The sequence below is a fragment of the Dufourea novaeangliae genome, unplaced genomic scaffold (genome assembly GCF_001272555.1).
Source record: "Dufourea novaeangliae isolate 0120121106 unplaced genomic scaffold, ASM127255v1 scaffold555, whole genome shotgun sequence".
NCBI lineage: Eukaryota > Metazoa > Arthropoda > Insecta > Hymenoptera > Halictidae > Dufourea > Dufourea novaeangliae.
The window spans coordinates 2302-13292 of record NW_015374421.1 but is presented as its reverse complement, the minus strand read 5'-3'; the positions used below and the strand labels follow the sequence as shown (position 1 = coordinate 13292).

The 10991-nt window shown below is 41.7% G+C and overlaps 1 protein-coding gene across 1 annotated transcript; it reads right to left on the bottom strand.

Annotated features, from left to right (window-relative positions):
• Positions 1–1859: 1859 nt before the first annotated feature.
• On the bottom strand, positions 1860–2393 carry LOC107193042. Its single transcript, XM_015582417.1, has 2 exons — positions 2168–2393; positions 1860–2077 (listed from the first exon to the last, which is right to left on the bottom strand). The coding sequence occupies exons 1-2, from the start codon at positions 2333–2335 to the stop codon at positions 1904–1906; spliced, it is 342 nt and encodes a 113-aa protein (XP_015437903.1). The 5' UTR covers positions 2336–2393; the 3' UTR covers positions 1860–1903.
• Positions 2394–10991: the final 8598 nt, after the last annotated feature.

Here is a 10991-nt window from a genome sequence, read left to right as displayed (position 1 = left end):
GGGTCAACACGAAATCGTCAAACGCATCAACAACAAGCTGTTCCTCATCAAAATCAAAGGGGCAGAAAAGGCAGTCTCGGTAGACATGCTCAAACCTGCCTACATCGACGTCACCGACAACCAGCATCCCGTAGACCAGCCTCTGGTAGACGCCGACACTACCACTAAAAAGCAAGTTTCGTTCCATTCTCTTCCAGATCAAGTCACTGGGAGGGGAGTGGATGTGGCGTCCCAGCCACGGCATTCGACACCGCAAGTTATCAGACACACTACCTTGATAACGCAGCACCTCCAGTCGCATTTACCATCCACCACGCGGCGTGCGAGTCCACCGAGCAGACCGACACGCCACCAGTGATGCCAGGACGTGGGATTTTCTCCCACATGGGAGCCTTCGTGCGCATGCGCATGCTGACGTCACAGCTCGACGGCGGTTGTTTCCATGGATGTATCTATGTGCAACAGTAGGTACGCGTAAGGGGCCCTTCCCAGTTGTTTCCCGCGTTTTTCGTTAAAGTGAAGGTGAGTCGCGTAATGTTATATAATATATTGAATTGTAGTGCAATATTAGTGTATTACAGTGACAGAAACCAGAAGATGGATTACCAGCAGCCTAGTTCGAGTGGATTGGCGGATAAGAAGAGAAGTAACAAAGGGAAAGTATTCCAATTATCTTGGCTAAAGAATAATATTTTCAAAGACTGGTTAAAATCTGATAATAATAAAAAAGCTTTCTGCACGGCTTGCAATAAAGTCTTGGCATGCGGAAAATCAGAACTTATTAGACATTCGCGGACTCAATTACATATTAAAAATACAAGCAAAAGCTGTGATATCACACCATCTGTTTTATTACCAAAAGTTGATAGTAATTCTGATTTGGACCATGTTAATAAAGTCAAAACAGCCGAAATAAAGTTAGCTGCGTTTTACGCGGAGCACAATATAGCTTTTCAAACAATTAATCACATGGTCCCTTTATTAAAGGAAACCTGTTCAGATCCGCAGGTGGTTAAGGATCTAAAATTGTCACGAACTAAATGTACGCAGATAATAAAAAATGTAATAGGCAAACGCGAAAGCGATAAGCTTATTACAGAATTAAAAATTCAGAAATTTTCAATATTAATTGATGAAAGCACGACTATATGTTTTATATATAATGTTCTTGTTTGAATACTAGTAAGGTTTTCTGCAGTTTTTCTTACTCTCGCAACAAATGTTTGTATTCATGTAATAAATCGGCTGCAGATGTACAAAATAATAAAAAAATATATATTCATTTATTTCCATGTAAATATGTTATTTCTTTTAAAAATGTCCTCTTCCTGTAATTTCTACCGTATTTCAATTGTCACGGGGGTCTAACGATACCCCATATTTGAGTGAAGTATATACGTTACTGAGGATTAGGTAGTGCGCATGCGTGGGAAAAATCCCACGTCCTGGCATCACTGCACGCCACCTGAGAAAGCAGACGCTTACACCACGCATGGACTACTGCGCTTCTTCTCGTCCGACGACAGTACCGAACAGTCCATATGTGTAGCGCTCGGTTGAAAACCACTCGAGTTACCACGCGCATCTCACTTGTTAATCATTTACTTGTTGTGAACTCTTTTGTTAATAAATAAGGATGAAAACTACATCCGCTTGAATCCGTTCAATTATAATTAGAATACATAAATTCTAAAGACGTAGTGACAAGTGCGGTCGGATCAACGCACTGGCGGTGTTTATTTCACTACACGATCACTAACACTGTCCACTTGTCAGAATCATATTATTTACTTTAAATAGTTTTGTTATTTATTGCGTTACTCCTACGTTAATTTATTGTTATAGAGAAATGTGTTGTTCCTACGTTAAGAAAAATTGGTGGCCCGAAAGGGGCAGATTGTTTTTAACGTAATAAGTGTTCGAAATTTCCCACCGTCACAGCCACGCAGGCCTCAGCACGCCTCAGTATGTTGGTCTGCACCCGCTGCAGCATCGATATGTTTATGGTGGCTACGGCTGCTTGTAATCTTGCCACGACAGGCTCCACCGTCTGCACCGAATAACGATACACCTCATTCTGAAATGATCATTGTAAAACAGAAATAAAACATAAGTATCAAAACCTATCTGAATGTTAAGTTATAATTAATAACAGTAATGAAATTACATTCAGGTATCCCCACAAGAAAAAATTCAACGGAGTCATATCCGGGGATCGTGGGGGCCACGCGACAGGACCACCGCGGCCAATACACCTGTCTTGGAAGGTGTTGTCCAAGTATGCGCGGACATTTGTGGCAAAATGGGCAGGAGCACCGACGTGTTGATAGATCATGTTCTCCCGGATGTCTAGTGGAATATCTTCCAAGAGATCTGGGAGAACATGTTCTAAAAACATTTTATACGCGGAGCCGTTCAATCTATCAGGTAGAATGTACGGCCCCACGATAAAATTGCCGCAAATTCCCGCCCATACCTTAACCGACCAGCGGACTTGTGCTACGCGTGACCGAAACGCTAGCGGATTCTCGTCGCTCCACACATGCATATTGTGGGCATTGAAACACCCTTCTCTCGTGAAGAGTGCTTCATCCGTCCACAATATGAATTTGCAGAACGACGGATTCCTAGCTACTTTTTCCAACAGCCACCTTGAATAATGAAGCCGTTGGTCGTAATCTTGGGGGTGCAAATTTTGCACCCGTACATACTTGTACGGGTGCAATACGCGGTCCTGTAGAATTCGGTGCACCGTCATGCGGGAAACACTAAAACAAAATGCACAAACACCCATTATTAAATAACACTCCTTGTTCTTAATTAATTTATACCGTGACTTACCCTAGGCGGCTGCTCACGTCGCGTACACTGACTGTGGCATCTTCATCGATAATATTCAGAACGTTGTCCGTAGTCACTCGACTTCTACTGGAACGAGGTCGGCCGATGTCGCTTCCGTGCGGTAATAAAGTACCATTTGTGAACGCACGTGATGCAACCTGCCGAAATGTACATTCCGTTGGCACTGGCAGATTTGGATACTGCCGTGCAAACTCCCGCACAGCAGCCGTCGCATTGCCATCGCACCGCGCATACCACCAAAACATACTATAGTATTCTCGCGGACCGTACATGATTGTGGCTCGATTGCGAAGAGACTGACGGAGTTTTCCGAAGGAGTTCCTCCACCCCCAAGTAGTTTCCCATCGTTACATTGTGAGTTAACTCCCACCACGACAAGATTTAGGTAAAACGAAACCAGCGGTTCTAGGATAACACGTGCTTTGCAGAAGTGCAAGGAAAGAACCGTCGCGCAGTTTCACCAAAGCGCGTAGCCCGTTAATTTATTGCCAGGGTACCTACTGCTTCGAGACAGAAAACAGACATCACGTACATCGGCTTGAGAATGTCTGAAATAAAGTGGATTGTTTTCCACGAGGGGCAAGGAAAAAAGTTCACCGACACGTGTGAGTTGACGCCGCTTGGCCCTGACCGACCACCCTTGTAGAGGCCGGAGCGAACTTTTCGGTGATTTATGGTACAATTTCTTCGGCATCGTAGCAACCGTGAACTCACAACAGAATTAATCGCCAATTTTATTACAACTCTGTGAAATTGTAGTTCTCATGAAAATATTTCATACGTATTTTTTTTTTAGTATTCCGTCAAATATCTAGGAAATTATTAGAAATATAAAAACCGTACAATTTGCAATATTGTATTTGTTTTCATATTGAATTCCAAAATAATCCCTTTCTTTAAACAATCTTTCGTCGACTCCTGACAGTGCGCGGTGCAGGTAAATACCTAGTTTAGTTCAGTTTAGTACATTTCTCCCGGGAGGAGGGAGTTTCGATACTCCCCCCCAAGGCCCATCTGTGACGTAAAGTCGGTAAATATCACACAGCCCAGCGATAGGGCTCCGGTGGGCATTACCCGGGGATACTGTTTCCCCCGGTTTTCCAACCCGACCAACTTTTTTAGGCCCGGGCCACATGGAGACAGGGGAAGTACTCACGCGGGGGGCGGAGAATCATTAGGATCGTCCCATCCCTACCTATTGGATTTAGCTAAGGGAGTTTGAACGTCGGGGCAACCGATCCTTCATCTCCATAAGTGAGTACCAGCTCACTCTTTGCTTCATCCACAGACCGAGTCTGTACCAGGGGTGGTATCGTCGTGCTTGTGTACTTCCATCATCGAGAGAAAGCTGTATCGCCTAGTTCAACCCCGTATCTGTTGCCTACCTATGTCCCGATTAATTCAGGAACCCCCCCCCCTCCTCTGGTTACCCATTGTCAAAATTACCACCCCCCAAACAAGGACAAGGAGGGAGTCCCGGGACTCCAATAGTGATACATGGGGAGGCCGTTCTAGCCGACCTCAAGGAGAGACGTGGTCGGGTTCGTCGATCACCTCCCCCGGGAGCCGCGATGGACCATAAATGAATCCATCGCCAATTGAATTTAATCTAAATGAAAGCTGGGTTCTGAGTTTAAGGTAAATACCTAACCCGTACAAGTATGTACGGGTGCAAAATTTGCACCCACCCACCCCCCGGATTACGACCAACGACTTCAGAATTCAAGCTGGCTGTTGGAAGAAGTAGCTAGGAATCCGGCGTTTTGCAAATCCATATTGTGGACGGATGAAGCACTCTTCACGAGGGAACGATGTTTCAATACCCACAATATGCATGTGTGGAGCGACGAGAATCCGTTAGCGCTTCGGCCACGCGCAGCACAAGTCCGCTGGTCGGTTAATGTATGGGCGGGAATTTGCGGCAATTTTATCGTGGGGCCGTACATTCTACCAGATAGATTGAACGGCTCCGCGTATAAAGTGTTTTTAAAACATGTTCTTCCGGATCTCTTGGAAGATATTCCACTAAATATCCGGGATAACATGATTTATCAACACGACGGTGCTCCGGCCCATTTTGCCACAAATGGGCGCTCGTACCTGGACAATACCTTCCGGGACAGGTGGATCGGCTGCGGCGGTCCTGTTGCGTGGCCACCACGGTCACCGGATCTGAATCCGTTGGACTTCTTTTTCTGGGGCTACCTGAAGGTAATTTTATTATTGCTATTACTTGTTACTTATTTTTCTTAATGATATTCTGTTTTTACTTACGTTTTGTATTTGTCGTACGACAATCATTTTAGAATGAGGTGTACCGTCAGCCGGTGGAATCTGCGGAGGATATTGTTGCACGCATCCACGGTGCACTAGTTAACATCACACCAGAGATGCTGGAACGCGTGCAACAAAATATTATTCGCCGCGCTGAAACATGCGTATCCATTGACGGTGGCCACGTCGAACATTTATTAAGTTGATACAATAAATCGGTCCCTTTCGGGGCCACCAATGTTGACAACGTAGGAACAACAAGTTCAGTGAAAAGTGAATTAAATGATCGTGTCGAGTAATCGGGGTTAGTGCAGTGCAGTGAAGTGAATACGTATTCCATGGATTAACCCGGCGGCACGTGACGTCGGCTGGTGTCGCATACCTGCGATCAGCTGTGACATGGATTCTAACCTGCCATAAACCATTTCGTCCGTCGATGCCCAGGCTCGGTACACTGACCTACTGACGCAGGTTTCTACGCTGCAGGTGAATTTCCGTAAGGGTGAGTTCTATTCAGTTCATTGGTCATTATTGTTTTATTACTTTCACCGAACTACAATCACTTCTCGTTTATTCTTTGTTACATTACCTTTTCGTTCACACGTTATTTGAAAAGGAAATTTACAAATTCGTAAAAAGGATTTTATAAAAATGTAAATGTGCATTCGTCTTTTTACGTTAAACATAATTTGCCTACATTTATGTTTCATTCATTAATCTCTTTAAATAACAAACGACAAATGATAAAAAGTATGATTTTATTTGTTACGTCTTGTTTATTTGCTATTATTATACGCGGTTTCCTGCGATGCATGGTGACCTACTTGTTCGGAGCATCGTAGTACAAGCGTAGCGCGTAGCCACCGCTAGCGCGGGAACTCGGCTGGCAAACTCGCGCTCTGATTGGTCGCGGTTTTTCGTTAATATCTCGTAAACGAAGCCCCAGTTTAAATTTTCGCTAAGGAAAAAGTTGTTCCAATTCACCCCCCGAGTGCCACATTTCCGGGTCGGAGGACATTTTTGGGACACCCTGTATAGACTTAACATGAAATGAATTTTTAAAATTAAATCACCGAAAAATAGCTCCAAAGAATGGGTCATTTTTGATTCTGTTGAATTGCCGTATAGACCATTCCATAGTTGCAACTTGGCTATAAATTTTAAAACAAAATATTTTACTCTAAGTTAATTAGGAGTCGTGATAATTTGTTTTTCTTGGAAAAATCACTGTAACGTCAATTGTTAACATTAAGAGTTGAATTTTAGACGAACTCCGAGAAAAGAGTTACATTATCTGTTCCTTAATTTTTGGAATAATCCATTCAGTGATTATTCCATCTTATAAAGATCACAAAGATCCAGTATGCAAACGGCGGGCACGCGGTGGCAGCAGATTGGGGAGAGACCGCCGCGCGACGATTTTGTCACGTAAAGCGGAACGATTTATTATAAAGAAAATGTCGAAGTCTAAACAGGACTTCGATTTCTTTATTCACACAATTACAATATTACACTGGTTTACAATATAGTATACTTATACTCCGTAGACGTATAGTAGAAGTGTCAAGCTTGCCGGTTGATTCAGAACTGTCTGTCGATGGTGGTTCTCGCCCTTTTATACTGTTTTTGGGTGAAGAGCCGTGTGCAGGATCGTCGGGTCGTGTGCAGTAGATGTCTCATGGTTTTGTTGTCTGGAGATATCGGGTCGTGTGCAGTAGATGTCTCATGGTTTTGTTGTCTGGAGATATCGGGTGAGGCATATTGTGTGCAAAAGGAAGTCTCGCCCATGGTGTATGGTAGACGGTTGACCTAGCCTCGTGTCCTGATGAGTTCGATGTCCAGATACGGATGTGGGAAGGATATCGCTGTTGACCGTTGGACTGGTGGTGACGTAGTGATGACGAAGTGAGGTGTGTATTATCGTCACAATTTCGTGGTGCCTGAAATTGATCTCGCCCGTTTTGCCTAGCAGACCCGGAAAAATTCAGGTTATCTGTGCAACAAATTAACGTAGAGCAGTTTTTTGTTAATTTGGCTTATCTCGACGATTTATTAACAAATAGCATGACCAATTCTGTAAACAATTAGTTAAAACCCAAAATTTTTACTTCTTTGATTTTTTATGTTTTAAATTGATTCATTTTGTTTATTAATTATAAGTTATAAAACAGAGACAAATCTGGAAACTGCACATTTTTCAAATTGAAAGAACAAAACTTGTGTTATACGACTTACATGTGTAAGTAATATGTATATTCAACACTTAATAATTATAATAAAGATACATATATATTGGAATTCTCAACGCAGTTTAGTATACCAAATAGAGACGACCGAACGCCCAGATGGCTGCTGCAATGTTTATAGCAAGGCGAGCGCAGCAAGGCCCTTGCTGCAAGGGGGCCCGATAGCGCGAGGCCACGGTGTCGTAAATTAGCCACGCACCCTTGAGGAGTTTTCCGTTGACGACGACGAAAGGACCTCCCAGTCGAGAAGCGTTTCAAGAGTTTTACAGTTTAATCCGGGTCTTAGAATTTTCGGCACGTAGATGCAATTAAGACATTTTTTCGTACTGCTGAAGAAATGACAAATTTTTGTAGTGGCGTTTTATGAGACCGTACAAATAGATTAATTCGAAAATTAAGGAACAGATAATTTAACTCTTCCTCCAGACTTCGTCTAAACTTCAACTCTTAATGTTAAAAAGTGACGCTATAGTTATTTTGCAAAAAAAAATTATTTCTACTCCTAATTAATATAGAGTAAAATATTTTGTTTTAAAATTTGTAAGCAAATAGGCAGTTGTCGAATGGTCAATACGGCAATTCTATACAATAAAATGTAAAGACGTTATCGTAATGGAGGCCAGTTCTCGTAAAATTTGAAACCTCTATACAGCCCAGCTTGTGAACTTTATCGAACGTAAAATAGGATAACGTTAGTGAAAGATAGGGAGGTCCGAGGATCAGGGTGAACAAAAGAAAGATATTGATGGAACAATATTAATGTGTGTAACAATACAATTTTGTATTCATACATGGAATAGTATTCCATATGTTCATACATATGTAATTTCATGTATGTGTTTCAAAACAAATTGTAAAAATTACATTGTATATTCTGGGTATTCCACGTGCAATTTCAAAACATAGAATACGATACAATATTCTAAGAAAATGCGAGTCTTCGTGCGTTCTGAACGGGCGTTTGGTTTTCGTCACTGCGGGGCCCAGGAAGGGAAAGCGATAGACACTTGAGGGTGTCATAAATTAAACCATTACCGGTACTGAGTCTCGTAGGCCAAAGGACTGTTTTCCCAATGCGACAAAGAACTGTTCATTCTTTATTACATAAAATCGTCAGCGTGAACGAATGTCTAACATACAATACAAATTTGCTGTTTGAAATTATAATTAGTATTAAATAATTACCATTATTTTTTATGCTGAATTGATATATGTATTAACATGCTGAATCCTATGTTATATTGAAAAGTTCTGAAACATTAACTGAAATGTGGTACTTGATGGTTTTCCGTTTGAATGTCCAGCAGTAATCAGTCAGCATATTAGCACAGCTTGGCGGCCGTGTCGTCACTCGCATTGTTCTTTTCTACCTTTCGTACAATGTGGTATTTGTTGGTTATCCGTTTGAATATCCAGCAGTAATCAGTCAGCATATTAGCACAGCTTGACGACCGTGTTGTCACTCCCAGTGTCCTTGTCTACATTTCGTGAAACTTTAAAGACTGAAAAAAGCTCAAGACTTAGAATTAGAATACATATATGTAGTTTCCTTCCCCTATTTGCGTTGTTTCTGGAACACTTTTAACCCCTGAACAAGTCAGCGGGTCTGCAGTGTCGAAACATTCGCGTGATCGAATGATCCGTGAGTACAATTGCCATTTCTTGCAATTGTCTACCACTAACAGAGTCAGTGATGCTGCACTGTGTACCGAATTTCGGTGGAAAAACCCGAAGGGGCAGCGCACATGGACAAGGGAGACGACAGTGAGCATAGTGGGAGAGGAGTGGGGGTACTTAGTCCCACGATTCTGGCATCACTGGGCATCAGATCACAGTAACGCTTCACCAACGTGAGTAGTGAGTACACGAAAAAAAAGTGAGTATTATAATACCGTACAGTGTAAAGCAATGTTTCCGAAAGTGTTGTTAACCACTGCCGTAAAGTATAGCATGTTAAAGTGTAAATATTATTTATGATAAGGTCTTACATAAATAATTTTATTTAGACATGGACAACGTGACGGAAAGTGTCATGGAAGTCTCCGAACTTCCACCGGAACCGGAAACAAAAGAAAACGAAAAGGAGAAAGAGCAAAAGTGTGAATTAGAGCCAACAATGGCAATTGTAAGTAAAAGTGTTGACTTTTAGTTATTGTGTACGTATGTGAAAACTCTGCTCTTGCTCAGCCCTGTTTTAGATAATTACCGCATTGTCATGAAATGATTCTTGGTTTCATTATTTGTTTTCTTCTTCCAAGTCAACGTCATTCGCAATATTGTCGATGATATATCATTTTTATCACAATTTTTACTTAGATAAAATTTTTGCCAAGATGTTTATTAGATAAACAGTTTTGCTCAATTCTGTGCTCAACTCTGCTCATGAGTACTCGAGTCTCTCACCCGGTTCAAAGGAATAGTCTATTTCGAATAGAATGGTAGTACATGCATATGTATTTTTGTTCGATATTTTTGGAACATCCTGTATAAAATTATAAAGGTACCCCCGCCCCCCCCTTAAAGGGGAAGAGGGGGCCATTTCACGTTTATGTAGTTAGAAACGCCCTTCAGATTCATGCAATATGGTTTCAAGAACTTTAAAATCGATGGCATAGATTTCGAGATATTGAGCTGTTAAGAGTTATGTGGGCCACCCTGTATATGTACGGCTATAATTAAAACATCTCAATTTTATTTTACTGTTTCAGATTAAAAAAGCTATTCGGAGCATGCTGTTCCTCGGCCACCGTGGTGGCCAGGGAGGAAGCCAGCGCGTGGGCCAGCGCGGGGCAGTGATGCCAGTGATGCCAGAATCGTGGTACAGTTTACCCCCACCACTCTCCCACTCCGACGTCCCGGCTACCCCCACTTCACGTCCTCCGTGCTGGCACACACAAGCATAGCCAAGCCCTGTCCGTGTGCGTTGGCCGTTCGAGAGACGGTGAGCTATATTTAGAAAAGAGTGGGAGGAAACCGTACCACGATTCTACCATCCTGCTCGAATATCACTGCGGCGAAAATTCACGTTCTCGACGCGATGCCCCGCAACCTAAGCGCGTCAGCAACAGTCAAGAGACCCTGTTCGAATGCCAATGCGGCGGTTTTACTTTTTATTTTCAATTATTTTATAATTTCACTTTGTGACCTCTAAGTAAAATAAAACAGTTAAAAAATATTAATTCGGGAAGCATTTGAAAAGAAGAAAATAAATGTTTTCCACTTCAATATCTAAATTTTTTATTATATACATACATAGTATGTTATATACAGATAAATTATTTTTACAATTAGATGTATATATAAAAACATATGTATATATATATATTAAATAAATAACGTATTCGACGACGTCTACGATGGACCAAATTAAAAGTCCCTTACCGTTGAAATAGCTTTTAGAAATTCATTACCGTTAGCCGTCGAAATTTCTGTCAATAAAGAAAATTTCCGGCAATAAAGGAATTTCTAAAATATTACAATGAGGCACATTTTAAATAGTTTTAAAAGACTATCGTACTTCGTTACTTTCGTTTGCTGCGAAACTTCTACTCAAAAGTGAGGAAGCGAAATTACAGAATAATTCAACAAAAAAAAAATAAGTTCATAGCA